Source organism: Ictidomys tridecemlineatus, chromosome 15 (assembly GCF_052094955.1).
Source record: "Ictidomys tridecemlineatus isolate mIctTri1 chromosome 15, mIctTri1.hap1, whole genome shotgun sequence".
Taxonomy (NCBI): Eukaryota; Metazoa; Chordata; class Mammalia; order Rodentia; family Sciuridae; genus Ictidomys; species Ictidomys tridecemlineatus.
The window spans coordinates 29,668,896-29,695,109 of record NC_135491.1 but is presented as its reverse complement, the minus strand read 5'-3'; the positions used below and the strand labels follow the sequence as shown (position 1 = coordinate 29,695,109).

Below are 26,214 nucleotides of genomic sequence, written 5' to 3'. Positions count from 1 at the left end.
TCATTGGTTCAGATGCCTGTCTTCTAGCCAGACTGTACTAGGCTCACATGATGAAGATAGATGATAGAAAAGGAAGGGAGAATGGGTGAATGAATTCTACAGGAGTTCAGAGTTGGGTTGGGGAATCAACTACAACGGTTAAATAAACTTTATAACCTGTTAATCCTAATAGAGGTTTGAATAAAATGTTCCAGAAGTCCAAGGAGATATGTTTCTCATTCAGCCTTGGAAAGCTAGGGGAAATCATAGAGACAACAGCTCACCTGTGTGGTGAATGCTGCTTTCAACCTAAGGCCAGAAATAAGGCATAGCTACAAAGCAGTGGAACTAAATTTTTATTGGATTCTAAAATCAGCTTTTAAGGGGGAATTCTGAAATTGTTTTGCACATTAAATTTACACATTAGGGGCTGGGGCTCAGTGGTAGAGCACTCGCCTACCCTGTGCAAGGCACTGGGTTTGATCCTCAATACCACATAAAAATAAATAAATAAGATATTGTGTCCAACTACAACTAAAAAAAATTTACACATTAGATATTCATATTCTACACTTTTTTGGGGGGAGGGGGCTACCAGGGATTAAACTCAGGGTCACTCAACCACTGAGCCACATCCCCAGCCCTATTTTGTATTTTATTTAGAGACAGGGTCTCACTGAGTTGCTTAGTGCTTCACCACTGCTGAGGCTGGTTTTTGTTTGTTTTTTAAGAGGGTTTTTTTTTTATATTTATTTTTCAGTTTTCAGTGGACACAACGTCTTTATTTTTTATTTTTTTTAATGTGGTGCTGAGGATCGAACCCAGCGCCCTGCTCATGCCAGGAGAGTGCGTTACTACTTGAGCCACATCCCCAGCCTTGAGGCTGGGTTTGAACTCTCCATCTTCCTATCTCAGCCTCCCTAGCCGCTGGGATTACAGGAGTGCACCACCGTGCCCTGCCACGTTATTCACTTCTGTGTTTTAAAATACATGGATACAGTCATAAGTGCTGTGGGCTACTTCATGAAGTAGTGTAAAGATGGGCAAGTGTGAGTATGTATACAGGGGACATAAAGTAGCTCTCTTTTTCAAGCACAGGATACATGAAGGGGATGCTGCTTTTGTTGTTGCTTCCAAAAGTAGACAGTCTATAGGACAATACTTATTACTGAGGACTTCAGCTAGGTGTATATATCATGTTCCTATTTTATACTGTCTTCTGAAATTAACTAGTACTACAAATACATACTTAGTAAATATTATGTACTAGGCCTTGTTGAGCTTAGGATGCAAAGTTGACTAAGACAAGGGCCTCTAGTTTACTGGAGAAAACTCCAGTAAAAGACAAACGTTTTCTATAATATAGTGCAACAAGTGTTGTGATACTAATACTATGAGCAGAAATTTGCTTTATAAGTATTACAGATTAATAAGATAACTTTCCACTGAGTCATGGACAAATTAGAATCTAGTCTGAAATAAGAACATTGTGTTTGTAATTATGGATATGGCTATTGTTCCTTTCTCCTACCTCAGACCTTCATGTACTAAGGATCCTCTGCCTGCAATTCTTTTCCTACTCACCCCCTCCATTCTTAATCTGCTTGGATTCTTTATCCATTAGCTCTAATTTGGATGTTACTTGTATACAAAAGCCCTTTCCCATTTCTTCAATCCAGATTAGATCACCCAATAATTATTCTGTCCTTGAAATTTTTTTTTTTTTAATGAGTTGTGTAATGTCTGAATCTGCTCTTACATTATGAGCTGCTTTGGAGCAAAACCATGTGCATTTTACCTATCACACTATAACTGTACAATAGAGCCTCATGAATGAATAATTGCTCATTATATGCTAGATAACACACTAAAATTTCACATACACTATCTTATTTAATTCTTCAAACAGTCCTGAATTATTACATCTGTATTGAAGATGAGAAAATTAGACTCAAAAAATGATATGGTTTATTTATAATCTCATCGCTTTGCCATTATTTGTGACGAAACCAGAATTTGAACCCATTTTAAAAGCTATACTACAATGGCATCAGTATTTTTGTTTAGTTTTCTGTATTTAGTTAACAAGATACACTAGCTGCTAACCAGTACTGGGGTCTCATAAAACAGCTACATAACTGAAAAAAAGCATGAACTTGTGGTTTTACATGAATGTGTTACTTCAACAGAAAGTCACAATAGGATTCTATAGTATATTTTTATTATAAAAAAGAAAATTAGAAGGATGGGATCAGAATTTGGGGTAGAGAAGACCTGTGGAGATAAAAGCCTCTTGTATAGATGAGAAACAGACTTAAAACAGTAGGGTAAGTTGTTCAGAGTCACATGTTGGTAAATTAGAAGCTAGTTCTCCCAGGTCCCAACCAGTAGTAGCATGCTACAATACCCATTTTAGCTGAGTGCTGTGGTACATGCCTGTGATCCAAGCAATTTGGGAGACTGAGGCAGGAAGATTGCAAGATCAAGGCCAGCCTCAGCAACTTAGTAGTAAGATTCTGCCTCAAAATAAAAAGGCATGGGAATGTAGCTCAGAGTTAAAGTGCCCCTGGATTCAATCTCCACTACCCCACCATGGGGGTTAGTAATAATCAACAATGAAATTTCCATCTTGGGTGGTAAAGAGATCTGGTAAGAGTAAGTGACATTGGGCTGAGGCTGTAGCTTAGTGGCAGAGCACTTGCCTTGAATGTGTGAGGCACTGGATTCAAGCTTTAGCACCACATAAAAATAAACAAAAAAAGGGATGCCATTCATCTACAGTTACAAAAAATAAGAGTAAATGACTTTGCTTAAGGTCATAGGGTATTTTAAGAATGAAGCTGGACTTCTTAGACCTTGGGTCAACAAACTGGCAATACTATCTGGTTTTTTAAATACATTTTTATTGAAAGAGCCACACCCATGTATTTATAAAATCAGTCAATGGCTGCTTACATTGCTACAACAACAGAGTTTAGTGGTTATAAGACCTTTTGAACTGTAAAGCCTAAATGTTAACTGGATGTTTACAAAAAAGTTTGCTGACTCCGCACTGGCACCTTATCCTAGTTCTGTATCCCTGGGAGAGTGCTTTTAAGTTGTCCTTTCTTCACATTTCACATTTAATAGGAAAGAACTTGTGTCTCTGGGGTCTTTTTCTACAGACTAGATGTTCTAAACCTGCCAACGTACAAAAGATTTATGCTAGTTTTTCTAGGCAAAAGAAACGTACTTTACAAAACAAAAATCACTGCTACAGAATATGTGGTAAGGCTGTAAGAACCAGATGCCAGCCAACCTACATTAATAGCAGGATCAAATGCATAATGAATTCAGTTTGAAACCATGTCTAGGGACATAAAATATCTCTTTTTAGGTACAGAATACACAATAGGAAGTATTGTATAATATAAACTGATTACATATTCTATAGTAGATGCTTTGGAGCCTGAAAATGGAGTGCAAAACTCTGTTAGTAATTCTCAGCACTAGCAATACCCACATGCCCTCAGGCTCTTCCCTATACCTGTTGGACCAGTAATTCTGGGAACAAGGCCTAGCCTTCTGTTTTTTTATCAAGACCTTTAGATGGTGGTGATGAATTGAGTTTGTTGGGTTTTATTTTCTTTGGTGGGGTGTTTTGTTTATTTGTTTTTGAGTTAATAAGATCCTATTCAGAACTCTTGAGCACAAAATGGGTATTTGGGACAATTTTACTTCAAAATTTAGTTTTAGGGCTGGGGTTGTAGCTCAGTGGAAGAGTGCTCATCTTACATGTGAAGGCACTGACTGGGTTCAATCCCCAGCACTACATAAAAAATAAAGTGAAGCTGTTGTGTTCATGTACAACTAAAAAAGTATTTTAAAAAAAATTTAGTTTTAAAAAATGGAAAGTACAATAGCTGTGTGTGATAGTGCATACCTGTAGTCTTAGCTACTCAGGAAGCTGAGGTAGGAGGATCTCTGAAGCACAACAGTTTGAGACTAGCCTGGACAACATAGTAAGATCCCATCTCCAAATCAAAAATGCAGTGTAGAGAGAATAACCAAAACTGACACCTGCATACCAACCATTCAGCTTTAGCATTTGCCTTCAAAATTACTGATAGAATTCAGCATTTTGCCTTCTGTTATTTTTTTATTTTGCTTTTTTTTTTTTTAAAGAAATGAGAGTACAGACATTGGTGAAGAAATTCTCCTGTGTAGCCTTCCAGAATCCCATTCCTCTCTCTCTCTAGAGAAAACCACTGTCTTGAATTTAGTGTGCATCACATGCCTTTTTAAGAATAATCTGCATACATCTTTAAAAAATAAATGCTTATAGGAGCAGATGCAGTGACACATGCCTGTAATCCTAGTGACTCAAGAGACTGAGGTAGAGTCGCAAGTTCAAAGCTACTCTTGGCAACTTGGCAAGACCCTTTCTCATAAATAAAAAGTACTGGAGATGTAACTCAGTGATAGAATGCCCCAGGGTTCAATCCCCAGTACCACCAGAAAAGAAAAAGAAGGAAAAAAAACCCATCAGAATATGTGCTTCAACATTTTTAAACTTTAAATAACTGATCTTATAACATGATTCCATAATTTTGTTTTTTTCTCCAGAAATTTTCAGAATATACCCCATGATGATATAGTATTTTAGTTTATTATTTACTGGCTATTTAAATATGCCATAATTTACTAATCTGTTTTCCTTTTAGTGTCATTGGGTAGTTGCCACTTATTTTATTATTTAAACTACTCAGTAATATTCTTGTACTTATATTTAATGTGTTATGGAAAGAAATTTCTCTGGAGTATATGCTTTGGAAAGGAATAGTTGAGAAATAGGGTAAAAGCTTTTGCAATCTTTGCTAGATAGTGCTAATTGCTTTCTGAATGATTATCCTTGTTTACTTACCCATTTGCAAGGTATGAAAGTCCCATTTCTCTACATTTTTATTAAAACTTCGTCGTTTTCATGTATTTTAATTTTTGCCAATCAGAGAGACTTAAAATGCCTTCTAGTTTTTCAGTTTATTATTAATTTAGTTTGGGGGAGCTTGGATTAGTTTTTATGTTTCTTGACATTTCAAGTTACTTCTGTGTATTACCCCTGATACCCTTTATTCATTTTCTTTTGCCTTTTTTACATGGATTTTTAAAACAAATGTTGTAATAAAAAGTTCGTACTTTTATGAGTATTTGTGTTTCAAGTACTTTATCTCAGTCTATGGCTAGATTTTTGGCTTGGTTTATGAGTTTTAATGCAGCACCAAACTTTAATGTCAGATTTATCAAGTTTTTCCTTAAAGATTTATTATTTTTTGTGTCTTATATGAGAAAATCTTTTCCTACTTTTAGGTCTTAAAGACTCTTTTATCTGAAGTTCTAAAGCTTTGTGTTATACATATCTTTATCTGGAATTTACTTTGGAGTATTGCATAAATAATCTAATTTTATTCTCTTTCCATGTAGATGACTAATTATCCTACCACTACCTTATTGGCTTATAATGTCATCTCTCTGATATACCAACATTTTCCTATCTGTATGGGTCTGTTTCTGGCTCTCTAGTCCAACCCACATTGTCTTTTTTTCGAGACACATTGTGACCTTTTCCAAAACTAATTTAACTGTTCTCCTACTCTTTAAGGCAAACTATATATTCATCTTGTTAAATTCCATGAAAATTTCTGTTTTACATTGGTATTATCTTGAATTTATGGATTACTCTGGAGAGAATTCATGAACATGGTATATCTCCTTTATTCAGCTCTTCTACTATGACTCTCAATAATGTTTTATGGTATGTCCCAAAAGGTTATGGGCATCTTTTAGTATACTTTTTATTCAGTATGTTGTATTGCTTTTTGAATACTGTTATTTTTCTAATTGGTTATTTCTGGCCTAGAGAAGCATTTTTTTATCCTTTTATTTGAATGTTATTCTCTCCTTTTCCAGTAGATGGCAGTAAAATACATTATTTCCTTAACAAGAGTATTCTTTTTTTCCTCACTGAAATTAAAACAACTTATATTATATTTGAAGGTACTGATGCTGATATATTTCTAAATTATCCACCTTTGTCCCATTTAGGAGGATAAAAAGAAGCGAGATCGAGACCGTGTGGAGAACGAAGCAGAGAAAGACCTCCAGGGTCATACCCCTGTAAGATTAGACTTGCCCCCTGAGAAGCCTCTCACAAGCTCTTTAGCCAAACAAGAAGGTAGGAATAACTCTGAATTATTTGTTCTGAATAAAAAGCCTGATATTGTTACAACTAGGGAAAGTGGGCTTCGTTGATGAAATTTTCTCTAAAATTTTCTTATTTTTCTCTTGCTGCATAAGAGCTTTAAATTAGCTTTGGTTTTTGCGTTGATATTCTAAATCTTCAGCATATTAAGATAAATGGAATTTCTGTATAAGATATTATTTAAGAATGTAGATAAAGTCATAGAAATGAAATAGTACTCTCTAGAATTTTCCTTTTTAAAATACCCTTTCCTGTCTTCTTTGCTTCAGAAGTAGAACAGACACCCCTTCAAGAAGCTTTGAATCAACTGATGAGACAATTACAAAGGTAAATGTTTTTCCAACATTTTTATACAGTAGAAATCAAAATGGTAAACAGAGAGGTTCCAAATCACTTCTTCATATTTTTTTTTTTATTCTCTAAAGCCACATTTTGTGACCTAAATCCAAATGTACCTGCTTTTAAAGTGGTTGGTAAATATTTTGCCTGGCAATAGAAATACTACATAAGAACTTTTAGATGTTCTTATTTGGTTGTTTTAACTGGCAGCTTGTAAGGGTTACATAATACCATTAATAACAAATTTCTCTTTTTCCAAAGTAATTTTTGATGTTAAAAAACTTTCAAGCCAGAGTTGGTAGTGCTTGCCTGTAGTCTCAGCTACTTGGGAGGCCGAGGCAAGAGGATTGCTGGCAACATAGTAGTACCCTATTTCAAAATAAAAAATTGAGGGTACTGGAGATTGAACCCAGGGGGCTTTTACCACTGAGCTACATCCCCAACTCTTTTAATTTTTTTATTTTGAGACAGGATCTCACTAAGTTGCTGAGGCTGGCCTTGAACTTTAAATCCTCCTGCCTTAGCTTCCCAGGTTGTTGGGATTGCAGGCATGTGCCACTGTGCTTGGCTGAAAGTAAAAATTTTTTAAAAACTTTAAATCCAGGAATAATTCAGATTATTTCCACTTCGCTAATAGATGGAAATACCTTTTGTATATTTATAGAGCACCTATGCCATGAGTGTTCAGCAGCTGTTAAGTGCAAGAGAAAAAACAAATACCATAAATAGGATGCCTCTTTCTTAAATACAGAAACTCCTTCTAAAAACTTCAGCAGGTAGGGCTGGGGTTGTGGCTCAGCAGTAGAGCACTTGTCTAGTACATACAAGGCCCTGGGTTCGATCCTTGGCACCACATAAAAATAATTAAAATAAAGGTATTGTGTCCAACCACAACTAAAAGAGAAATATTCTTTTTAAATTTTTTTTCTGCAGGTAAATTAAACCAATGTTAAAATCTTTCATTTTATATTTTTGTTTGCTTGTTTGGGAGGGTTTGATACTAGAGATTGAACCCAGGCCCTCATATATTTGAGGCAAGTGCTATATCACTGAGCTAGCTATTCCTGAGCTATATCTCTAGCCTTTTTTTTTTTGGAGACAAGTGTCTTGAGTTGCCCAGGCTGGTCTCCAACTCATGAGTCTCCCAAGTAGCTGTGATTATAGGTGTATGCCACCACACCTGGCAAATGTTTCTTGAAAGGCAAATAAGAACTCACTATTAGAACATTTATTTTAATATTCTTCTTTACTCAGAATTTGAATTTTTATCTCAAAGTTATTTACATTATTGACAGAAGATTCATAGTTACAGGCCTTGCATTCTAATAGTTTACTTTCTTATTACTGTATTGCCCTTTCATCTCACTGTGTTGTCCTTATAAGTCAATGCAGACTATATCATAAATACTTTTAGAAGATAAAGCCTCTAGTGTGGTCTATATTCTCAGTACCTATTTAGCTTTATAATTAAGATCAGAAGTTACTGGCCTTTCCTCATTTTTATTGTTAACAGTCTTTACTTTTGAATAAATCATTCATTTATTATCCCAAAAGACTGAACCGGTAAGTATTGGGTATTCATTTTATCCCAATTAGAAGTTGTGGCTACAAAATATTTGTTTGCCTTTTAGTTTTATTTGTTGTAACATAAGGCCAGAACATAGATTAATAATGTTACCCTAAATAAATCTACTTAAGAGTCTGTCTAAACATGTTACCATTGCTCAGAACATTTTGAGAATTAGAACCCAGAGCCACATTCTTTTATTAAGCCTTAGTGACTGGATGACTTTATTCTTGAGACTCAGAGCTAAGCCTGGTTTTAAAAAAAGAAAAAAGAAAGAAAGACATTGGTAATGCTATTTTTAGTCAAAACTATGTGGGGCTGTATATTAAAATGTCTAATTTTAGGGAGTAAAATTTAGATCATTTGCTCTATAAGGTAGTTGTAAGAGTTTATCCATAGATGAAGACTGGTTTATAAATAGTAACTACTATGGAAAGCTCAGATTTTGATGTGTAAGTTCCAGACTTCATATTTTTTGCCTTTTGTTATCATTTTTTTTTAAAGAGAGAGAATTTTTTAATATCTATTTTTTAGTTTTCGGCAGACACAACATCTTTGTTTGTGTGTGGTGCTGAGGATCGAACCCGGGCCACACGCATGCCAGGCAAGCGCGCTACCACTTGAGCCACATCCCCAGCCCAGCTTTTTGTTATCATTTTTTTAGTCTGCCATTTTTTAAGCGTAAGCATTCTTTGGAAAATAGAGGCAGATATACATAGACCTGATTTCAGATTCTAACTCTATCCTTTTTAGATTAGAACCAATGATTTTACTGTTCTGAGGCTCAGTATCCTCATCTATCAGTGAAGGTACCATTACCTTGGTGAATTTTGTGAAGATCAGATATAAAATACATCATGCAGACCTGGCAACAGGGTAAACAGGGTAAACATGTTTTAAGAATTCTTGCTGTTATGACTTTTTAAGCCATTTTTGCTGTTATTATTTGAAGTGAAACGAAAAAATAAAAACTGATCTGCCAAAGTCCAAAGGGATAAAAAAAGTCAACCTAATGACTTAATCATAAAGACACTGATTGTCAACCCTAGTAACACTAGAAATACCAATTCCTAATATACAAATATCAATACCAGAATTCAGCCTTGATCATACCAATGCTTGGACCTTCCTTAAGAGATTCTGATTTAATAGATCTAGGATAAGTCTTCACCATCCCACCCCTGTTGGAATTTATTTCGAGCTGCTCTGATTCTAATGTACAGCCAGAGTTAAAAACCTGTGATAGCTAGGTGTGGTGGTACATGCCTATAATCCCAGGGCTCAAAAGGCTAAGGCAAGAGAATCGCAAGTTCAAAGCCAGCCTCGCAAAAGCCAGGTGAAGCAATTCATTGAGACCCTGTCTCTAAATAAAATGCAAAATAGGGCTGGAGATGTGGCTCAGTAGTTGAGTGCCCCTGAGTTCAATCCCCAGTACCAAAAACAAACAAACCTGTGATAGAAAACTGGTTTTAGGGGCTACAGATGTAGTTCACTAATAAAGCACTTACCAAACATGTGCAAGGCCCCAAGTTCAATACCCAGTACCAAAAAAAAAAGAAAAGAAAAGAAAACACTGGTTTTTAAAATTTGAGGGTATTAAGAGGATCTTAAAACAATGTCAGTTTTTTACGCAGAATAGAAGTCATATCCATTGATTACAAAATATGTACATGTGGGCCTTCCTGGTGCAAGCATATTAGTTTTAAAACTAACATGAAGAATTGCAGATGTACATTCATAACTATTACTTCTGCCTTTTCCCCATAGTTTCATAAAAGATATGCAGCATTAACCTCCCAAAGCCTGAGACATTGGTCAGTTAGTCTAGTAGGAAATTTATTGTGCTTCATTTTTTCTCTATGTAGAAGGTGCTTTGATTTAGGCTACGTATTTAAAGAGAAAGATTCTGTCTTAAGGGTACAACTAGTGTATACTGTAAATTCTTTCTTTTTTTACAGTGTTGGGGATTGACCCAGGGGTGCTCTACCACTGAGCTTCATCCCATCCCTTTTTTTTTTATTTTATTTTTTTTTTAAAGGGGGGGGGAGAGAGAATTTTTAATATTTATTTATTTTTTAGATCTCTGCGGACACAACATCTTTGTTGGTATGTGGTGCTGAGGATCGAACCCGGGCCGCACACATGCCAGGCGAGCGCGCTACCGCTTGAGCCACATCCCCAGCCCCATCCCATCCCTTTTTGTTTATTATTTTGAGACAGGGTCTTGCTAAGTTGCTTATGCTGGCCTTGAGGTTGCAAACCCTCTGCCTCAGCCTCCTGAGTTCGAATTACAGGTGTGCGCCACCATGCCCAGCTTACGTCTAAAAAAGTTTTTTCCTGATTTCTCATTGACCAATGGATTTGTTTGTAGTAGAAGTAAAAAAATAGCATTGCCTTTTACATATCTTCACAGAAAAGACCCAAGTGCTTTCTTTTCATTTCCTGTGACTGATTTTATTGCTCCTGGTTATTCCATGATCATTAAACACCCCATGGATTTTAGTACCATGAAAGAAAAGATCAAGAACAATGACTACCAGTCCATAGAAGAACTAAAGGTAATTGTAATTATGTGCGTTTTTTTTTTTTAAGAGAGAGTGAGAGAGGAGAGAGAGAGAGAGAGCGAGCGAGAAAGAGAGAGAGAATTTTTAATATTTATTTTTTAGATCTCTGCGGACACAACATCTTTGTTGGTATGTGGTGCTGAGGATCGAACCCGGGCCGCACGCATGCCAGGCGAGCGTGCTACCGCTTGAGCCACATCCCCAGCCCCTTATGTGTGTTTTAATTGTTGAAATAGACCAAGCTATGATACAAAATAATGTGCATCTTTATTAAATTGAGATCATTAGAAATTTGCATATCTGATATTAAGAATTTTGATTGACCTTTTATTTTGCAGAAAACAAAGTTTATTTTAATATTCAAAATCTTACATTTTTCTACTTGAAGAATTAATGATCTTGGTGATAGAAAACCAGATGAAAATCAATCTTCTATTATCTTTTATTTATTATTTTTATGTTAGTGAAGACTTTAATGTTTTCTGAGGTATATTTCCCCAACATTTATAATGAAAAGATGTTAGATTTTTAACTTGAAATCAATATAAGTAAATTAATATTTTAACAAAAGTTGAGTTTTTCTATTTCTAAACATAGAAGGTGTGCATGTCTTCTAATAAAAGAATAAATTGGCTTATGTAAAAAATACTAAGTTTAATTACATTTTCTAGGTTGATGAAAGTGAATTGCTCCCTGTGTTCAATTCTGCTGTATTTGCTGAGCACATTTTTTTTTCAACTTTAAGAGGAAAATAAAATACGTAAAAGAACTGAAATACAACCAAAAATTAATGTATATGTCCAATGTTGTAGTTGAAGTTTTTTTCATATTTAAGTCATTTTGGTACTTGTTTACTTCAGGGTTACATTTTTGTTTTAATTATACAGAAAAAAAGAAACCATATGTGTTTAAAATCTGCACAGAACCACAACAAACTTCAATGGTTTAGATAATAACTATTTTACTTTTATTTTCCCCATAAACATGGTGTTGCTCACTTGATGTAAAGGTTAGATCCAAATCATTTACAGGAGGAAAATGGTAAACATTGTCCTCACTTGGTTTCCTTTTTTCTTTTTCATTTACATGTTGATCAACTGAAATTATGGAAAACAACAATATTTAATTCTTTTTACAGTAATATGAATATGAACGTGTAGGTAAAGTTCCCCTTAATTCTGAAAAGCCTGAAATCCATTATCTCTTATTTGGAGAAATGGAAACTTTTCTCAGTGTTTCATCTGGTGAAAATTAGGTTAAAAATGTGTATTTCAGCATATTTCAGATGTTATTGTTGCTTAATAGAAAAGAATTTCACAGTCTGGGATTTTTTTTTTGTATTTGTTAACAGTTTTCCTCTGATCTTTTGCCTATATAACAGGAAGAAGTAGAAGTTTGTCCCCTGAGTGTTTTTAAGCAGATTCAGGGTTTTTATAACTGAAATAAGGCATTTTTAAGATTGAAGTTTTCCACATTAAGAAAAATGTGTAGGAAGATTCATCTTTTTGAGCAACAGAATGTCGAAATGTAGAGGCTGAGGCACACACCTGTAATCCCAACAACTCTGGAGGCTGAGGCAGGAGGATCATAAATTCAAAACCAGCCTCACCAAATTAACAAGAGACTATCTCAAAAAACAAAACAAAAATTAAAGGGCTGGGGGTATAGTTCAGTGGTTGAACCCCTGTGTTCAGTCCCTGGTACTGAAAAAGGAATCTAAAAGTTGCCTTGGGCTGGGTATTGTAGCTCAGTGAGTTCCTGGGTCTGCTCCAGAAACACAAAACAAATCAATCAATAAAGTCACCTTAACAGATCAGACCTGTTATCATTAGTATGATCCAGTACTTTCTTGCCATTTCATAGGCTTATTTATTTTCTTGCCGGTTTTAGCCAAGGTCATAGTCGTCTGGTGTCTGCTCATTTGCCTGACCCAAAATTATTATATATATTACATATATTTAATAATTCTTGATGGAATGGAAGCTTTTTAGAAAACCTATAGCCACAGTTTTTTCTGGGGTCCTCTGAGTAGCCATGGCTAAGTGTTTGGAGGAACCAGGAGCCTGCTAAAATTACATGAAAATTCTTTCTTGTGTACATGTGTGTGTATATACAGATACATACATATGTAACACTTGAGGAGTACCTACCTCTGTATCTTTCATCAAATTCTTAGAAGTCCAGGATCTAGCAAAATCCTGAGTTATTAGAGACTTGGCCATATATTCTTCATCTATTTTAAATGTAATAGCAAATTTATTTTGACCCTTGAACCAATCTTATCATTTACTTTAAATACAATTCGGTCTACCTAGTCTCATTCCATTTAAGTGTGATATCTAAGCTATCATCATTAGCTATTAAATAGTGAGATTTGAATGTTTTGTTTTAAATTTGGAGGAGTTTATAGGACAATTCTTTGTTAGGTTCTTATCATTTTGACTTAGTAGGGCCTTGGCATGATCAATCTCCTTATAGATACATAAATTTCTTAAACATGAAAAAAATAGTGGAATCAAGTGCTTCAGCATAAGTATGTGTATTTGTGTGTATATACACACACACTTTGCAATTTAAGCCAAAAATACAGTTTTGATAATTTGGCTACTCTAGTCAACAACATGTTTAAACTCCTTGAGGTTGTATAGTTTATTTCATATTGGCATTTTAGAATATTTTGCAAATTATATTTATGATGGCATCCAAACACTTAAAAGAAAAATAGTATGTTTGACGTTTCTGCTCAGATGACTTGAATGTGACAGGAAATATTGTGGTAATTTAGCACCCTTCCCAGTTTTCAGTCAAAATTTGAAATAAAATACTTAATACCCAAATGGAAACTTAAAATATATGTTTTAAAATTAATAGTAATATTTTTAACTACGTGAAACTATTTAGCTAATATTATTAAATATGAGATAGAAGTGTTTTCTTCACATTCTTTTTGTGTACATTAGATTATACTGAAAACTTATTTAAACTTTTCATCTGTATCTAAAGTTTATACAGAGGTACTATAAAATGCTTAAGATTTGGAAACAAATTTAGCAGTATTTGCTTTGTTGGACAGTCTTAAAACTTAATAACTTGCTATGAGTATATTTTTAAGAAACACTGACAGAAAAGAATGTTGTTTTTAAAATTCTTGCAAGGTCTGGGTAATTTCAGGCCAGGAATTGTTTTGTTCTAATGTGTTTTCCCTCTTAATATTCTCTCTGTAGGATAACTTCAAACTAATGTGTACTAATGCCATGATTTATAACAAGCCAGAGACCATTTACTACAAAGCTGCAAAGAAGCTTTTGCACTCAGGAATGAAAATTCTTAGCCAGGTAAAGGAAACTTTTTGTCATAAATAATTATTAATCTATATCCCTTTGTTTTATGAGGATACAGATTTGTCTTGTTGACAGATCATGTTAAAGTAGGAAAAATTGAAACAAAATTTCAATAAAGAAATTTAAAGTAGTAAGGTTCTCATTTGGAGTTGATATACATAAATATTGTCATTCACTTATAATTAAGAGGTTCCTGAATTATTACTCATCAGACAGATTTATTTGCTGTGGGAGAAACATCAAACTGGATTCCAGGATAAGATTGGCTAAAGTGTGAGACCTTTCCAGAGGAAAGCTGTTTCCCTTTATAGTGATGGAATCTAATGTTGCGTTCAGTCCTGTTTCTAATTCCCTTCTAGTGGAAAGAAACAAAAATAAACAAATGAGAAGTAATTTGGAATTGTCTCACAGCCACACAACTTGAATTGTCTGTGCTTCTGCATACCTTCAAGGACACGAATTGGTGCATAGAATGGTGGGAGGAAGGTTTGCAAAACCATAGACCCATCACTGTCAAGCTACCTAAGAGTGCTTAAATATTTAAGATACTTCAGATAATAACAAAAAGTTACGTGAAAGCCCTTGGCAAATAAGACAAGTTGATCACTTTGCATCTTGGGAGAAGAGAAAAACTCGTAAGATAAGTCTCATCTTTGAGGTTTTCTCACAGCTCTGAGTAGGATGAACCTACTATTTAGAAACTAATAGTAGGAAATCGAGGGTCCACCCTGGCACCATACATAAAGAAAGTTTTAATTGTGATTTCCAAGATGATGCTTAGCATAAATGTTCTTATTCCAGGTGAGAACTAGAATAGGGGAAGACTGAAAGATAACAGTCAGCTACAGGAAGGATATTGCAAAGAAGTGAGTGGGCAAGGTACAATACAGGAGAAAGGAATCTGAATTAAAAGCTTGAGCGCAGGCCCTGGAGAATTAAGGAATGGCAAAAATGAACCATGTGTTTTGCATATGGTTTTCTGATTTTTATGGTGCTCGCTGGTATTACAGTTTTATATTTTAAAAATATGCCTTGGTGTGCTGATGTCTGAGTGTCTGTGTGCTTCTCTCTGAGAGATTCTTGGATCCACTTAAACTAAGGAAAGAAAAACATTTGGATTGATGATTATATTTGCACTCCTAATATTTAAACATCAGTTCCCTCCCTTTCCTAAAGACTTGAGAAACTCTGATGTGAGCCAGTGATACATCTTTGACAAAATTTGCACAGAAAAGAACACTATAAAATGTTTGTTCCACTTTTTACAGGAAGATGCTCAGAATCTTAGTCACATTCCAAGTTTCAAAACCTGACAGTGCTTACTTGTTGTCATTGTATTCAAAGTAAAAAAGTGCATTCAGCCAGTTATTCCTTCTAAAATATATACATTGAATTTTGGTGGGAACGTCTAATTTTTTTGTTAACAACTCTGATTTACCATTTTTTTTTTCTTTAATGCAGTTAATATAACATGCAAAAGATTCTGATATCTCTTGAACTTCACTAGGGTTGAGATGGTAGGAAGCACAGAAAGTAAACTTCTCCCCTTTCTCCCTCCCACCTCCTTCTCCTCCTCTTTCTTTCTCTCCCCCATTTCTTCTCCACCCCCCTCTCCCCCTTTAGTTGTCTTCCTTTTTTTTCAGATGTCTTCCTGTGCAGGAGCCCTACCCATCCTGTGTTATAGTTTCCTGTTGACTCTTCTCTCCACCCTAAATGGGAGGGATCCTTACAGCAGTGATTTTTAAATGTTTAAATTTAGACTTAACTGTTAGAGTTAACTGTACTAATAAAAGTACGCCCAAGAGAACCCATCACATCCTTCTGTGAATGGTCTTATCAGAGATAACGTTTTTTTGAATGTCCATTGAAAAGATTGTAGCAGAGTCATTGTCTTTTTTTTTTTTTCAGTTACACCCAGATAGTGACTATTAGTAGTTGTGTTATTTTTATAAAGAATGTACAGATGAATAATTCTTTTGATTTCCTGAATAAATAACTTGAGTAGAGTTCTAAATGATAGTACAAACAGTACTATTCTTAACATAGTGACTTTGCAATCAGACAGGTCAAAGTTCAAGTCCCAGCCTCACCATTTACAAGTGGTATGCCTTAGGCCTTTTTCCTATAAGGAAGTAATATCACTTACCTCATAGAATTATGTCTGGGAGAAGCACTCAATAAAAGCTATATTCATGACAAAGACTCCTTCATTTAATATTGTAAAATTGGGGATCAAAACAATATGCTTGGCCTTTCTCCGTGAGATAGCCTTTATTTGTCAGCTCTGACAAATAAACTCTTCTGTGTTTAAAAAAAAAAACAGTATGCTTAATTTGGAGAAAAAGACATGCTTGCAAAGTAAAATTATTGTACTTTTCCCTATGACTTGTTTGTAAATTTAGAAAATTTTCTCTAATTGAATTTATTTTGTGTATGTTGTGTTTTTTAAAGTTCAGAAATATTCTTATTGTAGTTTTTGCTTCATAAAATATAAAGTGGAAATAAAAAGGTTATTTAGAACTTTGTGATCTGAGCTTAGTTGTTTAATGATTTATTAGTAGCTACCATGTGCCGATCCATTTTTGCTCTTTTGGTACTGGGGATTTAATGCAGAGGTGCTTTACCACTGAGCATATCCCCAGCCCTTATTTTGAGATGAGATCTTGCTCAATTGCATAGGGCCTTGCTAAGTTGCTAAGGATGGCTGTGAACTCGTGATCCTGCCTTAGCTTCCTGAGTTGCTTGGATTATAGGTGTGTGCCACCATACCTGGGGCCAACCTATTTTAGGTGCTAGGTATTTTTTTTAAGTGTGTAGTAAAATTAGACATGTAGTAAAATTGGGTAGGGGATTTTTGAGGTTTTTCAGGGTTTTTTAAATGATACTATTCAATTTGGCAAGGATTCCAAGAAACTTTATAACTAGTATAAACTGATAAAACTTTTCTGGAAGGCAGTAAGTATCAAAAGTCTTAAAAATACTCATTCCCTTTGACCTCTGCTTTTATGAACTTATCCCAAAGAGAGAGAGAAATTCCTATAGAGATTTATTTATAATATTTATGGGACTTTTACTTGTAGTAGTGGAAATTTGGATATCTTAATGTCCAGTTATAGGGTTTATTAAATCATTATAGTTACATAGGACTAAATACTTTATAGCTATTAAAAACATTTTTTTAAATATTTAATGAAATATTATGAGGAACTGATTGTAACTTATTAACTAAAACAAATATTTTTTTCCAGATATTTAGTATAATTCTAATTTGCTAAAAATTTATCATAGCTTAGAATAGTATTGGGATGATAGACCTGTTACACTGTTCCTTCTAGATGATCAGTTAAGGTTTTATTTTCTCTACTCATATTGTTACTTGTCTATGTAAAATGTGTTTTTTCAATAGTTTTAAGATTATTTTAAAAGTCCGATAAAAATGGCAGGATGCATGTTCTTGGGGGAACTTTACATTCTGCGTTACTGGTAGAGCATAGCATGATGAGAAGAGAGGCCCCCATGAGTGACAAGAGGTGTGATGCTAGTCACTGGTTCTGTAACCTTTGGTGAGTCATTTAGAGCTTCGGTGCTGCATTTCTTGTTTGAGCTCTAGTTCTTTCCAGTTTTTATTATTCTGTGAAAGTTTTCCCTACTGTTGTAGTTTATCCAGTGACAACTCTCAGAGTTAAAAGGCAGAACAGTCAATAGGAACAAGTTTGCTTCTTTAAAGTTTACCCAGAAACCTCAACCCCTTAACCACAATGAAAATTTCACAGCATATCATTGCAGTGGAAAATTAAGCATGTTTCACAGAGTAGAAGCAAGGTTTGTTGATAGGTAAGAACATTATGCACTCTAAGAAAGGAATTATGCTAGCAACCATTTGTTCTCCCAGAGGCATGTCATTTTCACACAAAGCAAAATGGCAAAGTCATGAGTGATCCCTGTAGGATACCAGATTATAAAACTCCTTCACATGCTCCATGTTTTAAATACTTAATCATTCTTAAGTTTCAAAAGTCAGGCCAGTCTATTAAATATAAACTTTAAATATACTTTTTTTACTTTGCTCTTTTTAATAAACTATTAAGCTAAAATTTACTTTTTAATTTCATTAATACAAAGAACATTTAGTCTTAATTCATACTCTTCTGTTAACTTTCTAATGGTACAGTAAAGTTGTAAAGCTTTCTCTTACATTGGAAATTAAATGATCTGAATTAAAGGAATAGACTTCATTGTCCTGGTTCCTAAATAGAATACTCTTATGGTATAATTACATTTAATTATTTTTCTTCCCTATTTAATGATAGGATGAGTGCAAACTCTTGGGGAAAAACAATGCATTACTTTTAAAGTCAGTGACAGCCATACAATAAGTATTTTTGAATATTTTTAGGAAAGAATCCAGAGCCTGAAGCAGAGCATAGACTTCATGGCAGACTTGCAGAAAACTCGAAAGCAGAAAGATAGAACAGAGGCCTCTCAGAGTGGGGAAGACAGCGGCTGCTGGTTACGAGAGCGGGAAGACTCTGGAGATGCTGAAACACAAGCCTTTAAAAGCCCCAATAAGGACAATAAAAAGTAAAGAATTTTGGAATATTAAGGTTAAACAGTCATTTTCAAGCTAGTGAATGGGGGGAGGGAATACTGATTCAAGCCTAACTTGGGAAGATAGGTCCCAGTCTATCGGTGGCTGTTGATTTGTATGAATGTCCATTTGGATCATCTGATGTTACCTCCTTCTCATAGAGAGCACTGAATGGAGTTGTCCAGACAGTTCAGTAAACAGTTCTGAATATACATTCTTACTAAATTATTTTTAAAGCCAATAAATAATCTTTAGGAACTCATATTGTCAGGGAATTTATTTAAATAGAACTATTTATTTCAGGGAAAAAAATGTGTATTTATAACCTCATTCCTAATGAGAAAGAAGTTCAGCATAAGCACACTTAGAGTGCCTTCCTAGACAGATGGGCTGTCACTGAGATGTGTGCATGTTTTCCACTAAACGTCAGCTAGTGGGAGCAGTAAAGCCTCTGGTCCTCCTGGCACTGTCCAGCATGGCTGAACAGCAGGCATATCCACTTGCTTACAGCCCTGACTGCCCAGCACCGCACTGTGAACTTCAGGGAGGGCCCACATTAGCACTTTGGGACTTCTCCCATCAGAATAAAAAGAAAGTAAACATGTGACAAGTTTCTTTGTTGTTTCTAAGGTTTACCCATTTCAAATGTCTTGTTTTCTGTTTAAATTTTTAAAAATTGAATTTAAACAACTGTATATTCCCTCCCTTTCAAGGTAATATCTGAAGTAGAATTCATTTTTGTTAATATACCCAAAAAAACATTTCAGACAAGTAACACTGGACAAAAATTGTGGAGGGAAGTAATCACTATATTAGGTCTGTCTTCCTGTTTGTGCATCATTAAGGAACTTATCAGGTTATTAGAGAGCAAAGCTTAAATAGTGACAGTGGTGCAGATGTCTCCACTTACTATATTCATATTTGGAATTCATTTTGATGTTTTGTCTTACTTATATTTTTTAACTTAATGTCTGTTTTAGGAAAGACAAAGATGTGCTTGAAGATAAGTGGAGAAGCAGCAACTTGGAAAGGGAACAGGAGCAGATTGACCGGGCCGTCCAGGAGTCTGGTGGGAAGCTGACCCGGCGGCCAGCCAACAGTCAGGTAAGGGACTCTTCTTCCCCCACCAACTTGGAGCCTCTAAAACTGTTAGCTTTTAAATTTCTTCTGTGTTTTTAATTCATGCTGCCATAGAGCTCTTCATCACTGGAACACTCAGAAGAAAAAGAATATGTTTGTAAAGTTTATGATTACTGTGTGTCCTCTTTTGCTAGGATGTTGTTTTATTGTTTGTATTTTCCAGTGAATTTAATGTGCTCCAAAATTAGAAAGTGAACCACATATTTTAAACTTACAAGAAAACATTTATATCCTGGCCCTTTAAAATCATACTGTTGAGCACATTGTCAAGCACCAAGTGGATTCAGACCTGAGTGAGCAAGTCAGTCCCCTTCTCCAGTCTGCAGTATTCTCCTTTGTTGAGAGTTGGGGAGAACCAGGAGGTGGCCTTCTATAATCTACACAGTCCTTTAAAATTCTGAGATGTCCTTACCTTCGAACTGTCAAGCCTGTCAACACCTGTATACATGGAAGACAGGTGTGAAAGTCAATATTTGAGTTTAATAGACACCTATAATGTTACTTTGATTAAAGCAAGACTTTCTAGTGTGCTTCTTTTATGTGGGAAATAGATAAAACAATTCCATTTGAATATTTTGGGTCATTGCAGTGCGAATTTGAAAGAAGAAAACCAGATGGAACAACAACATTGGGACTTCTCCATCCTGTGGATCCCATTGTAGGAGGTAGGATCACAGCAAGACTGCACATGAACTTTATGCTATTTGGCAAAAGTAATCTGGGTTAACATCTTAAAGTTGCAAACCTAAATTCAACCATATCGTTATCTACAAAGAATTAGACATCATGCATTTCATGATAATGGCTTGCCTTCACTTAGTGTTAATTTATATAACAAATACCCATTTTTATAATATTAGAAGAAAGATAATTGGGAATACAGAAATTGATAATGACACAATTCCTACACTTTAGGAAATAGTCTCTAATAGTCTTTACTGCGGCAAAGCACTGTCTTAGGAATTATAGGTGGAGCTGGGAGTGTAGTGGGGAGCAAAACAGAAGAGACGGGTCCCTTCCCCTTAGATTCTGTGGGTGGGGGAAGGAGGGTATGCAAACTAATTATATAAGGAGATGTCTGTAGTAAATACTACACACTTGTCTGTCATGAACAAAGTACTGGAGAGGAATCGATCAGCCATGATTGTATATAAGAGAAAGTTCCTCCCAAGTGTTTGGGGGTCCCAGAGGACTTACTTAGGAGATGATATTTAAGCAAGTAAGGGACAAAGGAACAGGTAACAGACTGTCAGAACCACAGGTGAAAAAAACCGGAAGCAGGGAAGGGCTTAATGCAGCTGAAGACTAAGTGGGCAAGTCTGTTAATATTAATGCTCCCTAAACATCACTAGAAGAAAGGGAGCCAGAATGCATTTTCTTAACAAGACTCATGTTTTCCTTTCATGTGAACTTTTCATAGTAGAGTTTTATGGTTTTTGGCCACAAAAGATGCCACAGCATTGAAAACATTGCTCTTTGTAGTGTAACTGTGGTGAAAATCTGGTGAGGGAAAATGCAGCTAACTGGATTTAAGTGACTCCCTGAGATGTACCCGTTTCTTTGTCTAGTCTTTGCTCTCAGTCTGGTTTCCTGCTCCTGTGGGCATAATCAGATATGGCCAAAGCTAACTTGAGTCACACACACAACCAGCCACTCTCTCAAGAGGCCACTTGGCTGGTTTCAGGTGGAAGACAGCCTGCTCATTATCTTAGCTTTACCCTCCCGGTGGAGGTGCCAGTACATATTAGGAAGACATATTGCAGATGATTCACCAAGAAGATAGGGTCTTCTGATTTCAGTGTTTGAAGTTTTTTACAGGTGCTTTCATCCCACTGATCACTTGTGGCAATAACCTCAAACCAGCTTTAGGAGAGAAATCACTCTTTCTATTGGAAAATATTGGGGACCACTTTTCTCCTCAAATCATCCTGCTAGGTGCCCTCCTCATGATCTCTGCTTATATCATATAGTCCCAGTTCCAGTACAGGAATTCATTCCTGGTTTACCAAGATCACATTTTTTAAAGGCTATGTGTCATTACAGTAAAAGTATACCTGTTACAGACATTAATTTATCCTTAATGCATTATGAGCTCTTATTTTTAATCCAGGTATTTTTCCTTTACTTAGTCTTTTCTAACCTTCCTACTCTTTTCCCTCCATCTTCTTAACATTAAAAGACCCAGCTTTTAAATCTGTGTTAAATCTGCATGCCTATAATTAGTGACCTGGGAGACTGAAGCAGGAAGATTGAAAGTTCGAGGCCAGAACTTAGTGAGAACCTATCTCAAAATTTAAAAAAAAAAAAAAAATATATATATATATATATATATATATATTTATACACACACACACACATACATACATACATATATATATATATATGTAATATATATTCACACACATATACACAAAGGGTGGTAAAGTGCACCTGGGTTCAGTCCCCAGTACCCTCCCCCTCCCCAGCAAAATCTTATCTTTAAGGATGAAGTATAACAAAATTGTAAAGAATTCTAGGAAGCAATGGAGTATGATGAAAAGGTCCAGATTTTTGGTCCCAGGTCCACAATCCTGCCTTTCTGAATTGAAATTTACTTGTCTTAAAAGTGAATATAGTAAGAGCTACCCAGCTCCTTCACAGTCATGTAGACAAGATGAAGTACATGAAAGCACTCAGCAGAATACCCTATGGATTTTTCCCATGTATGCCTCCTTCATTGTACTTGGTTTTATGTCTCAGAACCAGGCTACTGCCCTGTAAGACTGGGAATGACAACTGGAAGACTTCAGTCTGGAGTGAATACCTTGCAGGGGTTCAAAGAGGATAAAAGGAACAAAGTAACCCCAGGTGAGGCTTCTACATAGTTGCCAAGTTTTTTCTCTACTCTTGCTTCAGGGAGTTAGAGAAAGGAAACGTAATTACCATTCGTTGCTTTATTCACCAGCTCTCTTGGTGGTATTTTTGCAATATGATTTAGATATTTCATTAACTTCAAAAGAAACTAGAAAACTAGGTATTAGTATTCAAAATGAGTTTTGTTCTTTCTATTTTTCCTCTCCCTTTGTGGAAAATAATTCACTTGAATTGCAACTTCACAGGTAGGGTCTTCCCTCTGTGTCTGTGGATGCCATACCCATGGATTCAACCAAATACAGATCAAAAATATTCAGAAAAAAAATCATGTCTGTGCTGTGAGCCTTTTTTCTTATTATCTCTAAATAATATAATAATATATAACAACCATTTTACCATCTGTATCTTAGATTTGTATACAAATCAGTGAAGTAGTAAAAGAAGAGAATAAACTTTTATTAAAGTAAGAAATTAGATTGTCATATAAACTAAAAAATAGTATTATAATAATGTGTTTAATTTTTTCAACAGTGTTATACTTGAATTATGGACCCTACAGTTCTTATGCCCCACATTATGACTCCACATTTGCAAATATCAGCAAGGATGATTCTGATTTAATCTACTCAACCTATGGAGAAGACTCTGACCTTCCAAGTGATTTCAGGTGAGTCACTAGTTAATCAATGTTCAGAAAACAACATTTCTCTAAAATATTAATATACAATATGTGACTTGTGGATAGACTTAGAAAGTTATCCAAAAGGTAGAAAATGTGCTCAGTAATTTTTTTAAGTTAACAATAATAGATCCATAATTGCCTTCCTCTGATGGAAACAAAATATTTTAAAGGAGCTTGTTACCTCAGAATGTTGTTGCTCTACTGTGACATTTTGTGTGTCAATGAGTTATGTTCCACAGTTGATCAGTTTGGAAACCCACGGCACGTTTTCCCCAAGCTCTGAGGCATAGGACACGATGACATGATTCCTAAGGCAACCCAATACAAGCTTGTTTGCCTACCATGCACCTACCCGTGGTCTACCAGACAGACCATTGCAGTTACATTCATCCATCCCTTGTTGCATTTTTCTGTGGGACAGTAACTTCTGTGATCCTATTGAGGATACTGAACACTTTATATCCCATTAACATAATGAGATACGGTGCTGATTTACCAGGACTGTGGCTTAGTGTGAGGCCTTGAGCTTGGATATTTCCTTCTCAGCACTGGTACCTTGTAAACTGTTTTTATGTAAAAGAACTTGACACTAAAGATTAACCAGTTCCCTGGTTTTCTGACAAAGGGAAAGTCTGTTTACTTGTACAGAAATGTGCGGTTTTGCTGTTTTTATAGGTAGGTCCCTAAGTTAGAGATTGGCTGTTTCAGATCAAGCCATCTATATACTTAGACTTCAGCAGCTTAAACAGATTTTTTTTTTTTTGATTATTCATCTATACATTCCACAAATAGGCAGTGCATGCCCACTATGTGGTGAGCATTCTTCTAGATGCTGGGAATTTCACACGGGGAAAGAATAGTGTCAGAGTCTTGTCCCTCCTGTCAGATGGTGACATTGCTTTGGAGAAAGAAAAAGGAAGATAGAATGCTAGGGTGAAGGGGAAAGTGGTCAGAGAGGTAATAGGTGAGAATAGATTGTCACAAGGTCTTGGAGTTTTAAATAAGATGAGAGTCCACTGGTAGATTGTGAGCTTATAATTCTAAAAGGGTTCCTGTGTCTTCTGTGTGGAGAATAGATTCCACCCACTAGGCAGAAGTTGGGAGACTGCTGTCATAAACCAGATGAGAAATGGGCCAGGGGAGTAGCCATTGAGGTGTTAAGAAAGGATCAGTAATTAGTAGGATTTCTCAGCTGGCTGAAGTGGGGTATGAGAGAGAGAGGACAGCATGAGTCCAGCATTTTCAGACTTAGTTTAAAAGATGTAGTTGCCATTCACTGAAGAAACATGCTGAGAAGAGGAAGGCCTTAGAGCATTGCTTGGGATTCAGCATTGCTGCTTTCAATGCATGAGCTTGAGATGCTGGTGAGACATTCAAACCCAGGTGTGACTTGGACAGTTTAGTACACATAAAAATTCTGAGGTGAACGATATCTGTAAGGGGACGGGGTGTGAAAGGGCAGTACACGAAGCCCCAAGGACTGCGCTATCTCTGAGGTCTTATTTTTCCTTGGAGAGCCTTCAGAATGATTTCATTTTCACTGTGATCTTGATATTGTTTAAGTTTTCTGGTGACAATGAATTTATTACTAGTAAATATGTAAGTATAGTCTTGCTTCTAGAGAGAAAGTTTTATATCATGATGTATAAACCAAGGACATCTAATGGAAACAGTTGGTTATGACAGAAGGATTAACAATGGAGATGATTTATGTGGAAGTGACTTTCTCAACTCTCTCTTTTTCAGCATCCATGAGTTTTTGGCCACATGCCAAGATTATCCATATGTTATGGCAGATAGTTTACTGGATGTTTTAACAAAAGGAGGGCATTCCAGGACCCTACAGGAGTTGGAGACGGTAAGAACGCTGCTAAAGAAACAGGGCGATTTATTACTGGCTCAGAAACATTAGTCATTCAGTGTTATGAAACCAAGGATTAGCTAGTGTGACAGCTGAACTCCATGGCCCTCCCAGACAACCCAGCCTGGGTGGAGGCCATGGTGGAAGACAATGAGCGGAAAGGAGTCACCAGCTACCAGGACCTGGGAAGGGCAGAACATGTAGTATCTCCTGATCTTGGGAATGTGGGATTCGAAACTGGGGTTTACAACTCAGAAGTCAGTGGGTACTGTGTACCCTAACAAAAAAGGGGAAAGTCTTCTCACTGGCTTGAAACTAGGTTCACTAAAACAATAGGAAATGCCCTTTTCCTTACTATACAGTTAATAGCCTAGTGGTAGGAACCTTGGGTTAGAAAGTAAAAACTGCCTTATTACTGTTTTTTATTAACACTTATAATCTGTCTCAGTTCATAATATGGAGTAATTCAATCTTAGCTCAAAAATTAGAACCAGAATCTGTCCCTACTGATGTATAGGAGAGTGTATTTTCAGAATGTTCTTGTCATTATAATTAGAGGACCCTACACGTCTTGGAAATCATTGCTCTCTTTTTTTTAAGTACTAGGGATTAAATCCAGGAGTGCTTTACACACACTACCTCCCTAGTCCTTATCGCTAAATTGCTTAGGGCCTGGCACTTGTGATCCTTGAACTTTCCTTTGATGATTTTGGCAATATATTTCAAAATGTAATTTTTCTGCCCTTTGATCCAGCTGTTCCTCTTTTCATAGTTTATCCTAGAAAATCAGAGATTTATATGAGGATACATTGTTTATGATTTTTAGAAATTGGAAATTAGTTATATCACAATACAACCTTTCCAAGAAAGATAAAATTTTAATTGATGTCCATGATGCATATTTCCATGGTTTACGTGTGCATAATCTCTTAACAAGTAGGATTATAGGAATTAAATATTCTCTGTTAACATTTGCATATTTTACAATAATTCTGTACTGTCTGAGAATATTACTTGATTGCTACCCAGTAGTCCCTAGAGTTCCTTTCTTGTAAGAGACTT

The 26,214-nt window shown here is 35.7% G+C and overlaps 1 protein-coding gene across 3 annotated transcripts in view; it reads left to right on the top strand.

Annotated features, from left to right (window-relative positions):
* The window catches only part of Brd7 (bromodomain containing 7), a 40,431-nt gene that overhangs the window by 8,994 nt on the left and 5,223 nt on the right, over nt 1–26,214 (top strand). For all 3 annotated transcript variants that reach the window (XM_078032280.1, XM_078032281.1, XM_078032282.1), the window contains exons 3-12: nt 6,061–6,190; nt 6,487–6,544; nt 10,537–10,681; nt 13,912–14,022; nt 18,425–18,609; nt 19,597–19,720; nt 20,346–20,421; nt 22,496–22,603; nt 23,141–23,276; nt 25,038–25,149. In XM_078032280.1, coding sequence (XP_077888406.1) covers nt 6,061–6,190; nt 6,487–6,544; nt 10,537–10,681; nt 13,912–14,022; nt 18,425–18,609; nt 19,597–19,720; nt 20,346–20,421; nt 22,496–22,603; nt 23,141–23,276; nt 25,038–25,149 — 1,185 coding nt within the window. The remainder of the gene's footprint in view (nt 1–6,060; nt 6,191–6,486; nt 6,545–10,536; nt 10,682–13,911; nt 14,023–18,424; nt 18,610–19,596; nt 19,721–20,345; nt 20,422–22,495; nt 22,604–23,140; nt 23,277–25,037; nt 25,150–26,214) is intronic.